Source organism: Narcine bancroftii, chromosome 14 (assembly GCF_036971445.1).
Source record: "Narcine bancroftii isolate sNarBan1 chromosome 14, sNarBan1.hap1, whole genome shotgun sequence".
NCBI lineage: Eukaryota > Metazoa > Chordata > Chondrichthyes > Torpediniformes > Narcinidae > Narcine > Narcine bancroftii.
Genome location: NC_091482.1, coordinates 45840868 through 45863338, shown reverse-complemented (window position 1 = coordinate 45863338; position 22471 = coordinate 45840868). Strand labels below are relative to the sequence as shown.

General features: G+C 44.6%; 1 protein-coding gene across 3 annotated transcripts in view; it reads left to right on the top strand.

Annotated features, from left to right (window-relative positions):
• The window catches only part of aldh1a2 (aldehyde dehydrogenase 1 family, member A2), a 203590-nt gene extending 181385 nt beyond the window's left edge, over window positions 1–22205 (top strand). For all 3 annotated transcript variants that reach the window (XM_069912020.1, XM_069912022.1, XM_069912023.1), the window contains exons 8-13: window positions 10967–11069; window positions 12081–12265; window positions 13935–14099; window positions 14200–14357; window positions 19826–19900; window positions 20091–22205. In XM_069912020.1, coding sequence (XP_069768121.1) covers window positions 10967–11069; window positions 12081–12265; window positions 13935–14099; window positions 14200–14357; window positions 19826–19900; window positions 20091–20163 — 759 coding nt within the window. In that variant the 3' untranslated portion in view covers window positions 20164–22205. The remainder of the gene's footprint in view (window positions 1–10966; window positions 11070–12080; window positions 12266–13934; window positions 14100–14199; window positions 14358–19825; window positions 19901–20090) is intronic.
• The last annotated feature ends 266 nt before the right edge of the window (window positions 22206–22471 follow it).

Below are 22471 nucleotides of genomic sequence, written 5' to 3'. Positions count from 1 at the left end.
TAAATAAGAAAGTCTGCACATGCTGGTTGAGTGAAATGCTCAAACATGCTGAAGACACTCAGCAGGTCATGCAACATCTCCAGGAAGTGACGGGTAACCAGTCTTGAGCCTGGGCCCTTCGTCCTAAGGTCCCAGGCCTGAAATGTTGGTTACCCCTTTACTTCCTGTGGATGCTGATTGTAGAGCGCGTCGAAAGAATCAAAGGCTTGTTGATCCAAACCAAGGCTTTTATTAACTAGAAGACTGGAGCGTATCACAAGTAAGTCGACCAGTCCAGAATGACCTGGTCTGGCTTGGAGCAACCCTTTAAGACCTGCCAGTATGCATGGCGACGTTCTCAGCCAATCACAGTCATCCTACACTACAATCTGTACATATACACATTGGTGATAGAATCTGTACCATCACACTGATAGATAGAGATCACCAAATTGAGAAGAGCTGACCACAAATCCCACGTCCCAGCTGGGCTCTTAAAGCTTTAGGTGTGTGGGAGTTTTGTTTCTGCAATTCTCAAAGCTTTTTTTTTGCTGTTCCATTCCTTCTACAGATTTCTTGCATTCTTAATTTTTGTTATGCATTGCTCTGTTGAGATCTGACAAGAGCCCAAGAGAAAATGGGGAAACAGTCAAGATTTGCAAGTTTGTGTGGTCTTTGTGAGGTGGCTGGGAGACTGAACTAGCCCAAACTGAAGAGTAAAGTGGGTCCTGTATTGATTCACTTTAATTGAAGCAGAGTGAGGTTAAATTGGAGGAAGGTTAATCTCCATCAGTGACATGTGGAGAAGCACTCAAGGTTGGAGTATTGTCTGTACATTTCGATAGAGTAGGATCTACAGGAATGTTGCTGAGTCTTGCGGAATTGAGTTACAGGGGAAAGTTAAATGGGTTAGGACAGTGGTTCTCAACCTTTATCTTTCCACTCACATCCCACTTTAAGCAATCCCTATACCGTCAGTGCTTTATGATTAGTAAGGGGTTGCTTAAGGTGGGATGTGAGTTGGAAGGTTGAGAATCACTGCTCTAGACCCAATTGTTACTGAAATAATTTGCTTGAGAAAAATTGTCATTGGCCCATTTCCTTTGGAGTTCTGACACTGTGCACATAACGAGTCAATGACGGACGATTAAAACAGTGGTTTTCAACCTTTTTCTTTTCACCCACAAATCACTTAAGCAATCACAGAGCACCGATGGCATAGGGAATTCTTAAAGTGGTATGTGAGTGGAAAGAAAAAGGTTGAGAACCACAGGGTCAGGACTTTATTCCCTGGAGCGTGGGAGAAAGGGGGAGATCTGATAGAAGTACACAAAATTCTGAGGGATGTAAATATTGTAAATGCACTGAGGTTAGATGAGATACAAACCAGAGGACCGTAAGTTAAGGGTGAAAAGCTGAAAGAGAACATTGGGCTGAACTTCTTCACACAGAGTGATGAGAGTGTGAAACAAGCTGCCACCTAAAGTGGTGAATGAGGGCTAGATTTTGACCTTTAAGAAAAACTTTGGATAGGTACATGGATGGGAGGGGTATGGAGGGATATGGACTGGGTGCAGGTCAGTGGCAGAATAAGAATTTGGTATGGACTATATGGGCCATATGGCCTGTTTCAGTGCTGGAGTCTCCTTTGGTTTGAGCATCAGTCTTCCCATAAAGGGAAACCACATACCGTATGTGTTCTGAGTCTACAGTGTGAAAGGGCATGGACTGTTCCTTCCAAATGCCGGGGCTGAACATTTAACTTCCAGTAGAGTGCTCCTTGTAAACATTAACACAAACTTGCTGAAGTCGGAACTTACTGCAATTTGGACAGTTTAAAAGTTGTTCAAAGTGGAAACTGAGTCGAAGATCAGCTCTTCAGGCAGGGAACTGTCAAGGGAAGAGAAAGTCAAAGAGGGATGTCTCTAATCACCCCATGGATACAGGGAAGTGAGTTTCTTGGAGGAAAGAACTTGCTCACAAGGTTGGTGGGAAGGGATGCAGGTGGCCAAAATGTGAGTGAGGTTTGTTGGCTGGGCAGGGAAGTAGTAGGAGAGAAATATCATAGCTCAGGAGACGATTTGGGGGAGGGTTGAACACGTGAACAAATTGAAGAGGAGGTACAGCAGGGTGATAGTGGACAGAATAGGGTGGAACGGTTAGTGGAGCAGTTAGCACAATCCTATTGCAGTGCCAGGGAGTTTGTACATTCTCTATGGGCTTCCTCCAGGTCCTCCAGTTCCCACCTAAGTTCCGAAGCCGTAGGAGGAGAATTGGTCACGTGGGTGAATTTGGGCGGTGAGGGTTTGCAGGGTGGAAGGACCTTTTACAATGCAGTATCTCTAAATTAAAATTAGAATTATGTTTGGGGTTTTGTTAGGGGTGGGTGCTTGGACAGGTAAGGAGATAGGTGAATGGGACATGAGGGCAAGGAATGAGAGAGCAATTAAGAGAAGTTCAAAACATCATAATTTTGCTGAGAAAAGCAACTTTATGAAAGATCAATTTGCCAAGAAAAAGACGGGAATTGAGGTTCAATCTGGTTGGTGCAGGGGAAGAGAATTTTTCAACAGCAGTTTTCAGAAAAAAAGTACAAGGGAGTTGCCCAGTCTCTTGGCCAAAGTCAAACTATTGAGCAACATCAAGCAGATTGACTGGAAATCAATCTTATTTGCAGAGAGTTTGCCTTCTGCCTATTTGCTCATATATTAAGGGATAAGGACACAATGTCATTTCACATGTGATTAACTGGCAAGTCCTGAAGTGCTCCACTTATTGTTTTAATTTATATGGAAGTTGTAAATCGAACCCTGCAATCATCACAACTCTCAGAAGGATGTTTAATGAGATCATTCAGTAAAAACACTGAAAACATTGGAAACGCTGGTTGGATTTTTATGAGATAAATTATTCAATGTGACTTGGATTCCAGTTCAAGACTATAATCAACTGACTGTAAATTTACGATCAGACAAAACTGTGTTTCTCCACATACACACACACACACACACACACACACACACACACACACACACACACATCACACACACACTCAGTCACTCATATGCATACACACTCTCACACACACACACACACACACACACACACACACACATACTCACACATCAGCGAGGGGGTCTGCGGCTGAAGGACAGAAACACACACACACACACACACACACACACACACACACACACACACACACACACACACACACACACCAGCGAGGGGTCTGCAGCTGAAGGACAGAAACATACACACACACACACACACACACACACACACACACACACACACACACACACACACACACACACTATATTTCTCACACAGCACATAATAATAACATCCATACATAAAAATATAATATAAAATAAATATGTAAAACATTCTGAATAATTTGCAAGATTACAAGATTACATTCATCTATCTTGCACCCTGTGGGAAGAAGGTATTTCTCAGCCTAGCCGTCCTGATTTTGATGCTCCTGTACTTCCTTCCTGATGGTAATGGGTCAAAGATTCTGTGTGATGGATGGTCGGGATCCTCAGTAATTCTGTGATCCTTATTTAAGCAACACTCCCAGTGAATGTCCTTTTAAGCAAAGCACCTGCTCAACGCCACAGTGCAAACTCGGTTAGTGCTGAAGCCTAGTGAGCACCTACTGAAATCGCACATCCTCTTGACTACTGGAGAGGGAGTGAATCCAGGAGTCCATCTGACATATTTGATGACCTGCTATTTACTCAAACAACAGCAATAGAAATTAGCCCAGACAGTGTTGTATTTAAAATAATATTTTAATTTATTAATCACCAAATTATATAACACTTTATATAAAATTAACCCCCAACTATGCTTATGTGTGTGTGTCTGTGTGTGGAAAATATTCCAAACCATTACAGTTCAGGGCCAATTCTGGAACATCAGTTTGAAATCCAGACTCAGAAATCCACTGTTGACATGAAGACTCTTAAATTGATCAATTATTGAGTAGGTGGGAGAGACCGGGGTGACAGACGGTTGTAAACTTATGAAATCCTTGTTGAGGTGCTTCCAAAGGAATGTCCTTATCAGGCAAGTGATTTTCACAAAGTTTCCAGAACTCTTTCATGGATCAGCTGAAATGGTCCTCACAATGGTCACGATTCAAATGCAGTATTCCTCTGCTTTCAGAACACTTTTGTGGGTCAGCCATTCAAAGTGACCTTCCCTTTGGTCAAGGTAGGGTATACTAATCCCCTTTCAAAAATTACCTTCCCTTTGGTCAAGGTGGGGTACACTAATCCCCCGTCAAAAGTGACTGTTCCTTTGGTTACGGTGGGGTATACTCATTCTCCTTACAGAGAGAAATCAGACAAATTGACTATTACCACATGAGGCCACTTCAGCACAGTATCCCTTCACAGAGATGCTCTCCAAGTGCTGTTTCCTTAACAGTTTACTGTTTCTTCAATATGTTGGTCACTTGGTCTCTGCACCTGGGTTCCAGGGCCTTCCTCTCTCTTCAGAAGTAGTGAATTTGAGTACACGCTGTCCCCAGCCGGTCAGCCCACAGTCAACCTCCAAAGCTTGCAGGGCTTGCAGCTTGATTCATTCCCTTAAAGTGAAAGTCCCAGTCAAATCAAAATGAACTGGGAGCACGTAATAATGACTCTTTCTTGAACACTTTTGATCTCCCAGACTAGCCCCATTTTCCATTGGTGCGTGTTTTCAAATGCCATGAGTTTGGAGTTGAAAACCTGTACAGAGAGTCAGAGCACTAAAGGAGATAGAGGGATAGATGTGGGGGCTAAACGAAATCAGAGAAGTCAATGTTAATGCCATTCGGTCAGAGGGTGCCGAGATAGAATATGAGGTGTTATTCCTCCAAAAGCATGGACAGGTATATTAGGAAAGGAATGGGGCTGGAAATTTAAATGGGTGGTTACTGGGAGATCCACAGCAGAGAGAGCTCAATGAAGAGATCTCCCACTCTGCGCCCAGTCTCTCCGATGTAGAGGAATCACAACGGGAACACCGGATAGGGGAGAGGACACCTGCAAACACACAAGTGAAGTTGTCAGGTCTGTTTGAGGCCGTTTGGGGCCCTGAATGATGGTGATGGAGGCAGTATGGGTGCGTGCAGAAGGGTAGATGCCACGGGGGCGCTTAGTGGGAAGGGATGAGTGGACAAGGGAGTCACATAGGGAGACGATTCCTGCGGAAGGATCTGCTGACCAGGAGCTGTCTGAAAGGCCATCAGAGGAGGGTGGGGATGTGGCATCAGTGAGCCCTGGTCACTGTTTGTGGACTACTTCACCATGGTAGGGCCACAGCAACAAGACTTACCACTCAGCTGGAGCCACATAAGCAAGTGCAGCCATCATTTTTGTTCAGGAAGTGAGTACAAGTAGAAGTAAAAGTTTGAAACCACTAGGTTCACCAGCACTGATCTTAGGACGAATGGGTTCACTGGCCCTGGTGGTGGGACCATTGAATTTGCCAGCACTGGTCATAGGACCACTGGGTTCACTGGCCCTGGTGGTGGGGCCATTGGGTTTGCCAGCATTGGTCATAGGACCACTGGGTTCACTGGCCCTGGTGGTGGGACCATTGAATTTGCCAGCACTGGTCATAGGACCACTGGGTTCACTGGCCCTGGTGGTGGGGCCATTGGGTTTGCCAGCATTGGTCATAGGACCACTGGGTTCACTGGCCCTGGTGGTGGGACCATTGGATTTGCCAGCACTGGTCATAGGACCACTGCGTTCACTGGCCCTGGTTGTGGGACCACCGAGTTCACTGGCCCTGGTGGTGGGACCATGGCTTCGCCGGTCTCATTTGGATGGTCAAGGATCTGGCCATGCCTGGGGAGAAGGTGGACTTTAGCCTGCTCGTGGGTGAGAGGGGCTGAGGCAGGGCAGAGAAGGGGCTGAGAATAATGCACAGCCTTGGGCCACAGGTTCAGTTCAGGGGAAGTGAAATGTGCCCCAGAAGCTTGAGATGATGAGATTGGAATTTATTGTCTTAGCATATGTACAATGTTCCAAAATTCTTACCTGCTGGTACATAGGATACATGATCAACCTTAGTATTAATTGTTGCATCACAGTTAGCGTAACAATCACCACATACAGTGCCAGTAAACCCAAGTTCGAATCCGGCTCTGTCTGTAAGGAGTTTGTATGTTCTCCTTGTGTCTGCGTGGGTTTCCTCTGGGGACTCCAGTTTCCTCCCAGCGTTCAAAACATACCGGGGTATAGGTTAATTGGGCAGCATGAACTTATGGGCTGGAAGGACCTGTTACTATGTTGTATGTCTACTTAAATTAAAAATACCAGAATATGCCATAATGTGGAAAAAGATAATAAATATGAAAAGGTAGATAAATATTCATTGTTGCAGTTAATGCACAAAAATGTGATGTTTCAGTGGGTGGTTGTGGAGTCATGTATGGTTAGAGTAATATGGGGAGGTTCAAGAAACGAATAGGTGTTGGGGACAATGGTTCTGGAACCTGGAGGGGCTGGATTTCAGGCCGAATGGAGCAGCCAGAGAAGATTGCAGACCGGGGGGAGGGGTGGGGGGGGTGGGGGTCTTTTACAATGTTGGCCGCCTTCTTGAGGCAGCAACTCGTACAAATCTTTTCAATGGATCGGAGGTTGACACACTTGATGGGCTTGGCGAGGTTTGCTGCTTTCTGTGGGACAACATCAAGGTGGTATCTTTACCAACTTCCCGATCATATGAGGTGCAGGAGTGCGGTGGTGGAGTGGTCTGAAGTGGCCTTTCAATCTCTTTTGGGAGCAGGCCCAACAAAACTCAGAGAATCCAGGATCCGATTGTTCAGACATCCTTAGGTTTCAGTGACTGTCTCACACAGTAGTGTGCAAGAAGGACAAGAGCCACAGTCGGGGCTGGAATGTGGGCTTGGTTTGTGTGTCCAGAAAGTATTGAACAGCGGAGGCTTGCAGCCAATAGCAATGTCCATAGGGACTTGTATATTTCAGCTGGTTTCCACATAGTGAAGCATGAACACTGAGCAGATTGAAGTGGGCAAGGCTACTGGCCACCATCATGTCAGCCTTCTACAGGAGCATCCTGGCCAGCTGCATCACAGTGTGGTACGGTTGCTGCAGAATGGTTGTCTGAAGAGGGTGCGCAAAATCAGTGAGGACCCCTTCCATCCTGCACACAGCATCTCTCAGCTGTTCCCATCAGGGAAGAGATGCAGGAGGATCAGAGCCAGCACCACCAGGCTGAGGAACACCTTCTACCCACGGGGAGGGAGAATGCTGAATGACCAAAGGAACTGCTCACACTGACCCTGCGAGGCTCTAATATGTACAAAACAATATTTGTATAGATGAATACTTGTCCTGCATATGTATTGTTCGTCTGTATGTGTGTTATGTCTGGTTGTGTGTCTGCGTGTTTTGCACTGAGGACTGGAGAACGCTGACTCATCAGGTTGTACTTGTACCATCAGATGACAATAAACTTGACTTCATATGAACTAATAACTCACAAGTTCTCTAAATTACTCCCTTTTCCAGGTTTACTGAGCCGTATATTATGCTAATGAGGATGAGTTTATTACACATTGTGCATTAAAATTCTTACTTGCTGCAGCCGAACTGGTACTTATTAAAAAGAAAATCTGCAAAAACTAGCCTTACTTAATGGAAGTAAAATTAAAATATTTATTGTCCTACATACTGTGTAATGTACACGTGGACTGCAGCTGAACAGATCCTTTGTAATGAAAAACTATCAATAGTAAACTAATTAAATTAAATTAAAAGATACAATAATTGCATAAGATGGATAGATAACAAATATTTGCAGAAATCCTAATTAAAAGAAAACAACTTTGCAATAGTGCAGTTCATCCTTCAGTGGTGTTGAAGCAGTCCGTGATTAGTGTTACAAGGGGAAGTACAAAAGCCCTGAACTGTTCTTGATCCTTGAGGTAAAACAAACACAGAAATGCTGGATGAACTCAGCCCATCTCACAGCATCCATAGGAGGTAAAGATATATTACTGACGTCTTGGGTCTGAGCCAGTCCTCAAGGTGTAAGGGGTCTGAATTAAAGACTGGGGAGAGAAAAGGGGGAAGAATGGGGAGGGGGAGGAGGTGTTGGTGTTCAGGCCAAAGGTGGCAGTGCAAAGACGTTGTTACCAGGGTGATAGAGGATGTGATAAAGTAAAAATACAACGCTGAAAAAACTCAGCAGGTCAAACAGTGTACGTTATGTAGCAAAGATAAAGATACAGAGGTGACATTTCAGGCTTGAGGCCTTCATCAAGGGATGGAGATGTGAAATGTGACAAAACTGTGAAATATAAATGCACTGGGGTGTCAGTACGAGTAGCTTCCAATCACCATGAAAATCTGCCAGACCCAAAGACCATGGATTATCAGAAATTTTCTGTATATATTGGCACTATTCCCAATGCAGTGAGTCCCCATATCCACAGCACCACACCCTGAAAGCTCAGATGAACATTTTCTACTTGTAAAATGAGCAAGGAACTTGTGCATTTTAAGACCAATATCTTTTACATGGAACCATAGAACTCTGCAGGACAGGAACAGGCTCTTTGGCCTGTCTAGTCTGTGCCAATCTATTATTCTGCCCAGTCCAATTGGCCTGCAACCAGACCTTAGCCCTCCATTCCCATCCCATTGATGTACCCATCAAAATTTTCCTAAATATCAAAATAGACCCTGCATTCACCATTTCAGCTGGTAGCTCGTTCCATGCTCTCACCACTCTTTGACTGGTTTCCCCTAATGTCCCCTTTAAATATTTCACCTTTCACCTTTAACCCATATCCTCTAGTTCAGTGGTTCTCAACCTTGAAAGAAAAAGTGAAATACTCACATGCCACTTTAAGTATTCTCTATGCCATAGGTGCTCTGTGATTAATAAGGGATGGCTTAAGGTGGTATATGGGTGGAAAGAAGAAGTTTGAATCATCCCTAATTGACTCGATATGTGCACGGTTTCATAACTCCAAAGGAAATGGGCCAGTGACAATTTTTCTCAAGCAAAATATTTCAGTAACAATTGGGTCTAGAGCAGTGATTCTCAACCTTCCCTTTCCACTCATGTACCACCTTAAGCAATCCCTTTCTAATCACAGAGCACTGATGGCATAGGGATTACTTAAAGTGGTGTGAGAGTGGAAAGGAAAAAAGTTGAGAACCACTGCTTTACATCCTGTCTCACCTCCCCTCAGTGGAAAAATCCTGCTTGCATTTTATCAATCTATGACCCTCATAATTTTGGATACCTTTTTCAAATTTTCCCTCATTCTCTGGCACTCCTTTCTTCAAGGCCTGGCAATATCCTTGTAAATCTCCCTTGCACTCTCTAATATCTTGAGGCTCTACAGCTTAACATCTCTTCAAAAGGCGATACGTCTGGCAGTTCAGTACCCTCTTATTGATGCTCTGAAGAGCCGGGTCTGAAGCCCCTCTCCGGAAAGGGGCCTGATCCCACAGCATTCCTTTAGAAAGCAGTCATGGTCTCCTCCAGGTGGAAATTGGATGGGAATGTAGCAGGGGGTCACTGCCTAAGAAGCTGAGACACAGTTAGATCTGTACAGAAAGCAGAGCGAGTGTTCACGCTGATTGTGTCTTTAAGTATTGCCAAGTTCTGCCATCTGTTCCTTGTACAAAAACCACAAGCAAATGAGCCAGGACGCTCAGTGATTTTTGTAATTTCATTACCTTTGCCAGTGTAATTGCTATTTATAGGTGCCTTTTTAAAAAAAAATTAAGGCGTACAGCACGATAGAGGGAGGCACGGTTGGCGTAGCAGTTTAGTTATTTATTTATTTTTAGACGTACAGCGCAGTAACAGGCCATTTTGGCCCACAATTCTGTGCCACCCAATTTAGTCCCAATTCACCTACACCTCCTGGAGCGTTTCCAACCCTGTCGCTGTGCACTTGGCCAAAAGAGTCAGATGGATTGATTTAAATGGGCTGCCCACTTTGGACACCACAACACCTTTACAACACCAGCCACTGGGTCCAGGATTCAAATTCCACACGGTCTGTAAGGTGTTTGTATGTTCTCCCTGAGTCCACGTGGGTTTTCCTCGGGGTCTATGGCTTCCTCCCACCATCCAAAAATGTACCAGGGGTACATGGGTGTAATTGGGCGGCTCGGGCTTGTGGGCCGAAAGGGTCTGTAACCGTACTGTCTGTCTAAATTAAAAATTTAATAACAGGCCCTTTCAGCCCATGACCCCGTGGTGCTCAAGTTCATCCATATGACTAATTAACCTACTAACCCTATATGCCTTTGGAATGTGGGAAAATGTACCAACACCTTATGAACAGCGCCAGATTTGAACCTGGGGTCGCTGGCGCTGTATTAGTATTACGCTGACCACACCACCACAAGTGGGCAACCATTTAAACCGATCCCTCGGACTCTCCTGCACATGAAGGCGCTCTTCGCCTGGTGAAGTAATCAGCTCCTCATCTGAATGCCCGACATGCGTCCACACTCTCACGTGAGTTGGATGTGGACGACCATCAAAGTAAATAGAAGGAGTGAAAATCCCACCCACCCAACTCTCTGAGATAACAGCTGCATTAACTACAAAACCCATCCGTCACTCGGCAGGGCTTCCAGTGGGCCTTGAGTGTGAGCTGCTTTAAAAAGAAAAAGCATTAAAGTCTCTGACTGCCCATGGAATGGGGTCTGTGAATGGGCAGCAGCTGTGACAGTGTGAAGCCACCTCTCCTCTCACATATATCACACTGGTGGCAAGTTATGACTGGTGTCAAACCAAAGGTGCCCATGTCCCTGGTTAACATTTACCTCAACCAATCTGTTTCAATACAAATTAACAGAACATTTCTGAAGAATATTCAAGATATTTCTCTCTATCTAAGATTTATTACTTTGCCTTTATTGACTTTGGTCACAGGCTGTTTTGACATCTATATATACTAACGTTTGCATTTTGCATTTCCTGTTAGGTTGGCAAACTGATCCAGGAAGCAGCTGGGAAAAGCAATTTGAAGAGAGTTACACTGGAGCTGGGCGGAAAGAGCCCAAACATTATCTTTGCAGATGCTGATTGTAGGTTTATCTTAAAATATACAATATTGTGTATAATTAAGGCGCACCAGCACATCTACACATGGAGGTGAGAGCACACACACACACACACACACACACACACACACACACACACACACACACACACACACACACACACACACACACACACACACACGTGCCAGGCCTATTAAATACATGTACACACATAGATAAAAACACACACACACACACACACACACACACACACAAACACGTGCCAGGCCTATTAAATACATGTACACACATAGATAAAAACACACACACACACACACACACACACACACACACACACACACACACACATACACACACACAGACATTCACACATGCGCGTGCACACACACACATGCACATGCACGCACACACAAGGACATTCACACACACACACAAAACTTTGTCTGGGTTGAATGGACACAAGCCAATCCTCGTGCTGCTTGTTGAACACTGCCTGTTGTTTAAAGTTCTGATCAGAGTTGTGTCGCCTGGTGCTGATGTTTTGCAACTCATTCCTGCTTTCCAAGAGCCCACTGAGTGAGCGTGAGGAACCCTCTCCTCCTGGGACGTGCGGCAGGGAACGAATAAGATGAAACCGCCACATTGAGCCGTTTTGCCTCTTGTCTTCCTGGCGAGAGTTGACACGACAAGAGAAAAGTAAACACAGAAACAGCGGGTCTGACAGACACTGACCAACGAGAACTTATAAAGGAAGAACTGGCTAGTTCCTCGTGGCCAAGCATTCAAATGTCAGAGAAAAGTCTCAGACCTATTCATACCCTAGGGGAACACTATCCTCTCAGCCCACAGATGTTCATGATGAAAATAAAAAGCTGTACTGCATTATCCTAATTTTTTTGTGATATTTACTTTAGAAATATGTAGTTTACTGATGTTGTAAACATTTGCTTGGGAACATTTTACAATTTATTGTCAAGGCTGTTAATGATGCAGAAGTACTAACCCTTTTGCCTGGTTCTTGTCATGTTCTCACAGTGGACTATGCAGTGGAGCAGGCTCATCAGGGAGTGTTCTTCAACCAAGGCCAGTGCTGCACAGCAGGATCCCGGATCTACGTGGAGGAGCCAATCTATGAGGAGTTTGTCCAAAAGAGTACAGAGCGTGCACAGAGAAGAACAGTGGGAAACCCTTTTGATCCTGCCACTGAGCAAGGGCCTCAAGTAAGATTTTGTCGAGTAAAGCAAACAAAAATATTGCTGTGTCAATATTCATCCACTTTTATGATTAGTGGAGATTTCATATCACGCTGTATCTCAGTTTCTTAGGAGCTCCGAGTCTTTGTTCAGAGAATGAAAACACAATGTTCATCCTGTCTTACCCATCAGATTACAAGCATCTGAAGGAAACAGTTAACGTTAATCTTCATAAACCGTGCACATATTAGCATTGCATTCCAGAGACAGAAAACTTCCAATGTTTGTACTTCTTGGGATAACGTTCCTTCCGCTCTGCATGGTTTTTTTTAGCCATGTAACACACTAGCGGGCCCTTTTGGCCCACAGGCTCATACCACCCAATTACACTCAATCAACCTACAACCCCCAGTACATTTTTTAACGGTGGGAGGAAGCCAGAGGCCCCGGAGGTAACCCACGCAGACACAATGTGGAAACTCCTGACAGGCACTGGAAAGGTGTTTTGTTTAGAGCCCAGAGGACCCCAAAACCCAGCAGCAATAGATACTCACCAAGACAATGGTTATTTAAACAAAAGTTGCTTTTAATTATCTTTAAACATAAGCACACGTGTATGTAAGTTTAGAAAAGTTCTTTGGTTCACAGTCCAATCTCACTTCTCACTCCTCCAAGTTCACTGGTTGCAGGCAATTCTTAGACTGTGCACAGAATTTAACATTGATAAAGTTCACCAGGCTTTGGTGCTTGAAAGGTAAATGGTTACTGCTCAGGAAGGTTCTTGTCGATTTGTTGTTCCAGTACATCCACAACTGATTTCTTTTTAATCAGGCCCTCCAGTATCTTGCTGACAAAACTTGCTCCTTTCAGGGTTCTCCATGTGATAACCTCTTTCTTTCAGGTCACCACAGAGTTCTTTTTTGTTTCTTTTATTCCAAATGAAACATTAAACAGCCAGTCCTCTCCTCTTTCATGAACCACAAGGGCCTTGACCAGCCTGTCTTCCAAATGGGGGTTTCCACAAGCTTCCCAGCTTGTCTTGTTCCAGTCGCATCTGCTTCTGCTGGCTGTAACACTGAAGAAGTGATCTCTTTCTCTCTCTCTTAGAGAGAAAGCATGTTTGACTTTCTCTGCTTGAAAAAGCACATGACCCTCTTAGAACAGCAAGTTCTCTTCCAGACAATCTGTGGCTCCAACAAGATCTTTCATCTGTTGCCTTTTTGTATCAACAATTCATTAGTGAAGTCTCTTGGGCACTCTCCAAAGCTCTTGCAAAAGCTGTGGAGCTGATATGTCTAGCATTAGCAGAGCTCCAGTATTTCAAATAAGATCTGTTTTAAAGTGTTTATATGTGACCTACTCTAACAAACCTGCCCCAATTTATCTCCCAAAAACATATCTATATACTACTCTGTCACAGTTCAACTAGCCACTACGCTATCCTGATGCACCTTTCACAGCACCATATCAAAGTTTATTTTCAATGGGGCTGGTCTTGGGACATGATGACATTGGATCCTTTAGAGTTTGATGCAAGATTGTTTTATTTAACAGTACAAAAGAGCTCTACAGTACATCGCAAACATGTATTTTTCTCCTGTTTGTTATATTCTTTTCTGCGTGCCTGATGAAGCAGAATTCTGCCAAGTGCAGAACCCTTTAGCTGGCAGTGATGGGTTTCATGCTCTGATTTCAGATTGACAAACTGCAATGCGACAAAGTCCTTGAACTTGTACTCAGTGGCATTGCTGAAGGAGCAAAGCTGGAGTGCGGTGGCAAATCATTGGGAAAGAAAGGGTTCTTCATTGAGCCGACTGTGTTTTCAAACGTGACTGATGATATGCAGATAGCAAAGGAAGAGGTACAAGAGGCTAAACCACCAAATCTTCCCTGTTTATACATTCTGTCTTCCTATTCATGCTGCCAATTATCATTCTGAGCCTTTCTTTCTCTTATTTCAGATTTTTGGCCCAGTTCAACTCATCATTAAGTTTAAGACCATGGAAGAGGTGGTGAAAAGGGCCAATAATTCTCAGTTTGGGCTGGTAGCTGCTGTCTTCACGAAGGATATTGATAAGGCATTGACAGTGTCTTCAGCCATGCAGGCCGGAACAGTCTGGTAAGGTCATATGCAGTTCCATTGGTATGGTGGAAACATAGCTGTCTAAAATGAGATCAGAAGTCAGCTTCTGAGAGAGGAGCCTGGTTCTCGATATCCATATTGAATCAATGCTTTCCCCACCAGGAAAGCAAAGCTTTGCTGCTGAGGATTTCTAGTTTTGGTTAGACATTTGCAAAAGCAGCGGGTTCACTCAAATGTCTAAAAAGAATTACTTTCTTGCATTCAGCCTGGTCATGCCCTAAAGTGAGGCCTTTCTGGGAAGATTTGGGTAATCTCCTGGGAAAAAAAAATACTGGAATTCGATATCTTCACGCACCTGAATTATTTTTATTGGGGAATTTAGAAGACGTGTCACACCAAACCTCTTGACAATGGAAACAGTTTCTCCCCTAATACTGAATGTATTAAATTTCCCTTTATCTACATCTGCTCACTCATTCTTAATATTGGAACCAAATTCAACAGTAGCATTGAAGAGGTTTCCAGATCGACAGATCACTATGAAGGGGATGAACGGATATCTATCAGCGTGTTTGATTTGGACGTCATGTTCAGCGCAGACACGGGGGGCCAAAGTTCCTGTCTCTATGCTGTATGGCTCTGTGTTCTATTCCAATAAATCACCATCCTGTCTGCAGACATCGTGTTTGAAGTAAAAACACAACCCTGGAGAAACCCAGCAGGTCAAACGATTTCCTTTATGTAACAAAGATAGATATATAACCCATGTTTCAGGCTTGAGCCCTTCATCAGGGTCTGGCCTTGATAGGGTGATGCCCCAAAACTGCCTTTATCCAGGGATGTGTTCATATTTACCAGGTCACCAAGATATCACACTCTATTTATAGAGCCATGAAGTCTGCTATGGAGACAGTTTCCAACTTACTCTATCACTTTAAGGGGTCTTTTTGTGGGTGCCTAAGTCTTTCTGTTTTCTGTCCCCATGACACCACTTAATGACTCATCCAGATTGATAGAACATAGAACACAACAGCCCTCACTGTTGCGCCGACACATATATCCTTAAAAAAAAGTATTGAACCCTCCCTACCCCATAACCCTCTATTTTTTCTTCATCCATGTGCCTGTCTAAGAGTGTCTTAAATGTCCCTAATATTCCAGACTCCATCACCACCATCCCAGGGAAGGTACTCCAGGCACCCACAATTCCCAGTATAAAAACCTTACCCCTGATGTTCCCCTAACTTTGTGCCTATGTCCTCTGGTGTTTGCCATTCCTGCCTGAAAGATATAGTGCTAGTGATCTTCCTGGCCACTAGAGGGGATTGGAGACTAGTTTGTGCCAGCTTGGGTTGGATTCAAGATGGATGCCTCCACACAGTCTTGAGTTGATAGCTGATAAAGATAGTTGTTTAAAAATAACCCAGGTTTCTTTATTACAATAAAAAAGAAACATCACACTACCTTGGAAAACAAGTGCTGGCAGTCCACCTCTGTCTCTCATAATCTTGTAGACCTCTATTGTCTCCTCCTCTTACAATGGATACAAGCTCACAGGCCCACCTTATCCACGCTGAACAATATTTCCATCCTGCTTTCGTCCATGTTGGTTCAACACCCCTCCAATCCCCTCCTATCCTTGCAGTTATCCATGCTTTTTTAAAGGAGGCTAATTAATGTACCTGCCTCCACCACTCTGTCTGGGAGCTCGTTCCTTGTACCCACCACCTTCTAAATGCTATTCCCTTACCTACAGTTAGGCCCACTTGTCTTAGATTCTCCCAATCTAGGAAACATTATCATTTTTCACTGTATCAATGCCCCTCGTGATATTGTAGATCTCAACAGGATCCGCTTTCTATCTCCTGTGCTCCAAGGAGAACAGACCTGGTTTTTCGAGTCTCTCATGCTAATGCAACTTCCCCAATCCTGGCAACACCTTTGCAAACCTCTCCTGTACCCTTTCTAACCTTGTAAGATATTGGTGAAGCCACACTTGGAAAATTGTGTGTCATTTTGGTCACCTTACTATAGGAATGTATAATATCCGTCCTACAACAAGGAGATCAAAACTGCTACAATATTCCAGGTGTGGTTTCAACAATATCTTATATAATTTCTACATGATGCCCTAGCACTTGTATCCAATACCCCAACCAATGAAAGCATTCTGTTCACTAATCTGTCTACCTGTGCTGTCATCTTTGAGGTTTTTGGGACCTGATTTCCATATTGGCTCTCCCCAAATTTCACTTGACCATCCAAATGTTTGTTGGAGACCATCCTCTCCAGCAGTTTCCCCACCACTGACAACAGGCTGACAGGGCTGTAGTTACCCGAATTATCCTTGCAGCACTTTTTAAACAACGACACCACATCTGCCATCCTCCAATCCTCTGGAACTTCTCCTGCCCTGCAGTAATGAGTTAAAAATGTCTGTCATGGCCCTAACAATCGCCTTTCTGCCTTCTCAGGGTGTTCTGCGATGCACTCCCTCATTCTTCATTGTAAAAATGTGTTATTTCACACTTATATAACCATATAACAATTACAGTATGGAAACAGGCCATCTCGGCCCTTCTAGTCTGCACCGATTTACGTGAAACTCCACTAGTTCCACCTACCTGCTCCCCTGGCCATAACCCTCCAACCCCCTCACATCCATGTACTCATCCAACCTTTTCTTAAATGGCAGAATTGACCCTGCTGCAACCACCTCTTCTGGAAGGTCATCCACTCAGCCACCACTCTCTGAGTGAAGAAGCTTCCTCTTACGTTACTTCTAAACTTTTGCCCCCTGACCCTTAACTTATGACCCCTCATTCCAACCTCCCCAACCCTCAAGGGGAAGACCCTATTCACATTTACCTCATAATTTTATATACCTCTATCAAATCCCCCCTCAACCTTCTACACTCCAATGAATAAAGACCCAGTCTACTCAATCTTTCTCTGTATTCAAGATACTGCAATCCAAGCAACATTTTAGTAAATCTGCAGACAATATCTCTCATGTGTTTTAGGGGTCAACTGAGATTGGTTGTTGCCTCTCTGGCACCTTGTGAATTAAGTCTCATTCTAATACTGTGTGAGGGGAGCAGTCTCTAAACAATAGATTTGGGTTGTTTAAATCAGTTGGTGTGTTTCTGAATCACTCTACTTTAGAAACTTGGCAATCCCGTTACAGTACAGACTGCAGCTCAAGCTCTTGTTGGCACAAGTTACTGCCCAACCTCCTGTTTTAAATGGTTTCCAACTTCCTTCTCTGGGCCCATCTCACTTACCTCATCTGATGTCTTGTGTTGTCGTCAGGATGAACAAATTCCAAGACATGAAACATCATGTGAGAATATCGTTTATAAGTTAGAGAGCTCAATGATTTTCTGCATGTCCAGAATTCTTTTGATCTTTGAGTTGTTTTCTTTGCCTGTAGTGTGGTTGGAATTGTGCATATCTTCTGTATTTTGGGCTTTTGCTGTGGAGTGAAAAAAAAGTCTATATCTCCTGCTGTCTTGGTGATTGAGTGGGAAATGTAATGTGTGTAAGAGGGATAAAGACCAGGTTACTCATTGGTCTAACTTGCTAATAGGGGTGGGGCATGGAGTACGCTTGAGCCAAAATTTTGCAGACCCTTCCTGTCCTGAATTTGGTCTTGGTTTTGGGTCAGAAGGCAGCTGCAGCCAATTCCATCCAGCCACCTCCCCCAGAGATCCAGGCCTACCCAATGGAATGGGTCTTTGAGGTAGGGACTGGAAATCTGCAGATCGGAAATGATTAGATACAAGCTCAATTGTATCTGCTTCCAGATACAATTTCAGGTTATCTCTTGCTCAGATCCAAACTTAAATTAATGTTGTTAAACAAGAATGTCTGCAGATGCTGGGGTCGAACGCAACACACAAACGCCCTGGAGAAACTTAACAGGTCACGCAGCATTCTCAGGAAGTGAAAGTCATGCGGGGGTGCGGACCACACCGGGTGACACCATCTGAGGGGGTGGGGTGACACCATAATGAGTGTCTATAAAATTTCTGGCCAATGTTTCAGCAGAAATATATTACTTTTTTATAAAAAAATATCCCTGTAGTTAGTTATAACAACAAAAATATTTTTCGTAAGCTTCCATGTATCAATACACCTACAAGGCTGAAATTCATTTACCTTCTAATGTGCTCCGGTCAGAGTTGCCATTATTACCCAATGACAATGGACGCTTCGAATCACGTGGTTTCGTCGCTACCAGCACACGCTGTTGTTTTCTTTGCTGCCATGCGTATTTCAAGATGCAATTTTAATTTTGTTAGTTGTTTATCTCATGACTATTGCCGTTATGTTCAGTGATGTAGGGAATTCTGGTTTATGAGTAAAATTTAGTACAAAACACATTTAAGAATTCTGGGTGGTCTGGTATGGGAGGAGGTCCATGGGGTAGGGGGTGACACCATGAGTTACCTCTGTGGGTGACACCAACCCTAGTGACCCCTTACCTTTTACCCTTTACTTCCTTTGGGAATTTGAATATTGCAAGGTTAATAATGTGCATAATAGCTATGTGGTGGGGGGGGGGACTCGAAGTCAATTTGAACCTATTTTATTATTATTCAGGGGTTAACACTCCGACTGCGAATGAGTGTACCAATAAAAGCATTGAAATGTATGCAGAAAAACATTGCCTTCTCACACGCACGTCCAGAGACGGCACTGATCCCACCACTTAACACGAGTGAGGAGCCAACTTTGAAATGAGCTCGGTGGAAAGCAATTCGATTTGAACTCAGAAGTGCTCCGTTGTGCTGAGGCAGATAGTCACCTAAGTTTGTATGGATGCATTTTCTACCTGATGTGACACCACTGTGGCTGGACCCGTTCAAATGCAGCAACTCCATCACTTCTCATTGAATTACAATGAGTCTTAATCCCATTTATTACATCATATCATCTGCTATCCAACGGAGACATGTTTTTGGAAACAATTTAATGCAGAACGTGTATTTTTTTTAATGGACAAATGCTAAAATGCAGGACATATTTTTGTTTGATTGACCATGAATGTGTGTGAGCTTTACATACATAAAATCAGATTTTGTTGGACTGATAACATCAAATCACCAACTCATTTAAAGCGTGCTCCAAATTGACTCATATTTTAGAAATCTTGGCTCGGCACCAAAGAATGTAAAGAGCAGGAATTAGTCCAAGACCTGAATCCTTTGCACTGTACTATAATTACTGACACAGGGCAACTTTTCATTAAGGTTTTGGAAGAGGACTGAAACGTGGCGTTATTTAAGTTTAATCTGCCCTGATTCGTTCGGGTTTATTCTGCTCCTCATTGCTTGTGTTTCCCCCTTCCCTGTGTCCCCGTGTCCAGCTTTGCCTTGTCTGCAACACTTCCCTGCCGCCAATCCCGTTACAACTCATCCCAGGGCAAGCGGTTTGTAGCTGCAAACATTTCCCCGAACAGCAATTGAAATCAAATTAAATTCCTTCTTTCTTTATTGCAGGATTAATTGTTACAATGCCTTAAACGTCCAGAGTCCCTTTGGGGGATTTAAGATGTCTGGCAATGGCCGAGAGATGTAAGTTGATTGACTCGCATTTCAGAACGCTGTGTTTCTCACCAAAGTGTGCTGTTGAATTTCTGCAGACACGTCCTCCGTTAAATGTGCAAATTAAACCTTCCCCCCCCCACCCACCCCAGCTTTGGAAAAATTTACAATAGTGATGTTCAAAACACCGAAAGTGACAAATATGATTTTGTATCTTCAGGGGAGAATATGGACTGAAGGAATACACTGAAATCAAAACGGTGACTGTCAAAATTCAGCAGAAGAATTCTTAAGCGGGCTGCCATCTGGGTGTTTTATCCGTGGAGACAGTGGAAACCCTCATTTACTTGCAAGAAACTCACACCCAACAATGGTTGTGCAGCATATGGTGGAAGCTTTATCTTATAAAATGTAAAAGAAACGATACTAGTGAATGTATCTGTACCACAAATACTGTGTATTTGGAGAAAATACAATAATCTCAGCCAATCATTACACGATTCCCCTTCAATCCTTCTCACTCTTGTGTATTCTGTAAAGTGCGGAGCCTTGCTATACCACAGGCCCAAATGGTGCCATTGCAAGTGTCCGACTAATTCTTACTTCCAGCAGTTTGAGACTTGCCGCGGAGGGAAAACAAAAATGCTGGTTTCGCACACAAAAACAAGGCCAGGAAAGACCAGCCCAGAGCCAGAGAGTGGACGAGCTGAACGGGTCAGGCTTCAGAAGGGCTGAGGAGAAGCCAGGACCTTGTGACTCGGGCCGGTCGGCAGCCCTGCTGTCAATCTTTAGCTGCCTGCTTGGGAGTTTGTGTGCTGGTCATTTCTCAGTGGACTCGACCATGCTGCCAAGGTTTCCGGACCCTTAGAAGGCGGCCTCCACACCTTACCCCAGGCTGGGGACTCCACGCCCGAGCGGTTTCCCCTTTAAGACGTGCGCATACCTTATCAGCTGGTCAGAGCAAAGGCGACCTGAGCAGGTCTGGGACCAGGAGGGAGCGTTCAGAGTTTGGGGCAGTGCTGCAAGCCCCAGCGTTCTGTTCTCCCCCAATCCCTGGAGACTATTATGACTCCAGATGGTTTTAAGTCCAATTATTGGCCTGCAAATGCACCTGCAGGTGCTTCACGGATGGGCTCTGACCCACCTTGGACCCCTTTGCCCCATCAACTTCCCCCTCGACCTGGCACTCGCATTCCTGTGCTGAATCCAGCCCCCCTCAGCTGCTGACCTTGGCCACTGCTACTTTGACCAACATTCTCAGCTCTCTGAGGAGTCCCCTCCTTTACCTGCAGGGTGTTCAAAGTATTCCTGGTGGCCATGGTGTCCTCCGTCCCTGGCCATGGTGTGGGCAAGTTCCCTGGCCTAATTCCTCTCCATCCTTGTCAGGTCACATAGTGGGCACAGGGTCGAATCCCACTCACTGTGTGGCAACGTTTCTGCTGATCCTGCTGCTGGGGTGAACTCAGGGTCAGTGTGGATGACAGGGTAAGAATTCTATTTCCCACCTCTCCCACCGCCCCCACCCCCTCACCCACACACACACACAACCCTCCTCAGCATTAGGGCCTGATCTTCCCATGTCTGGTAGCAAGTGGACAATGGTGAACATTCTGGCATGTTGTGCCAAGGTTCCAGGGAGAGATACCCTTGGCCAAGATCTTCTCATTCCACTGTGCTCAGTCCAGGAAGTGCTCATTATAGGCACTTTCAGGTGGCCAGAATACCCTGATATTCTACCCCTATGCAGCTCTCAGGATACCCTCCTGAAAGAGCAGGAGGTGCCTCCGAAGTGCACTTTCTAACCCTCCTCCAGGAGGGATCATCGCCAGAGCACTGAAGGCCCCCTAGGCACCTGAATGCAGCTGCCTGAAAGCTACAGTGGACAGGAGTTGGTATGCACTCTGAGGCGTCTCCCATTCAGCTGGACAATACAGTGCTTTCGGGGCTGCCACCTGAACGATGATGCCAAAGCTCTTCATCCGCTTCTGCAGGCGCATTCTTGGCAGAGAACGCACCTGAAAGCAGCTACACACCGTGGCAAGCTCTGAGGCGCTTCATTTCCAGGGGTGATCTCTACTACACTTCAAAATTTCTCCTGTAAGACTGACAGAGCTGCATACCAAGTCTTGGTGAGATGTCCATCGGTCAAACAACCAAACCCTGTCCATAGCTCACCAAGACACACCCCCTTGTGAATTTGTTCGACAATTGACTGTTTCCCCTCACCTCTCAAAAAGCAGGTGGCTAAAATGCTAATAAATCACCTCCTCCCAGTGAAAGTGTGCAGACCCCGTGGTTGAAGTAAATGCAAGTGCTGGAGAAACTCAGCAGGTCACCCAGTGTCCTTTCTACTGTAAAGATACAACACCGACGTTTCGGGCTTGAGCCCTTTGTCAAGGTCTGAGCAAAAGATAAAGATACCTATCTTGACAAAGGGCTCAAGCCCGAAACGTCGGTGATGTATCTTTACAGTAGAAAGGACACTGGGTGACCTGCTGAGTTTCTCCAGCACTGTGTTTTTACACCTGCCAGCATTTGGGTGGAACAGTACAGCAAAATGAACCTACTCCATGATCAATCTAACTCTTCCCTCCCTCACAG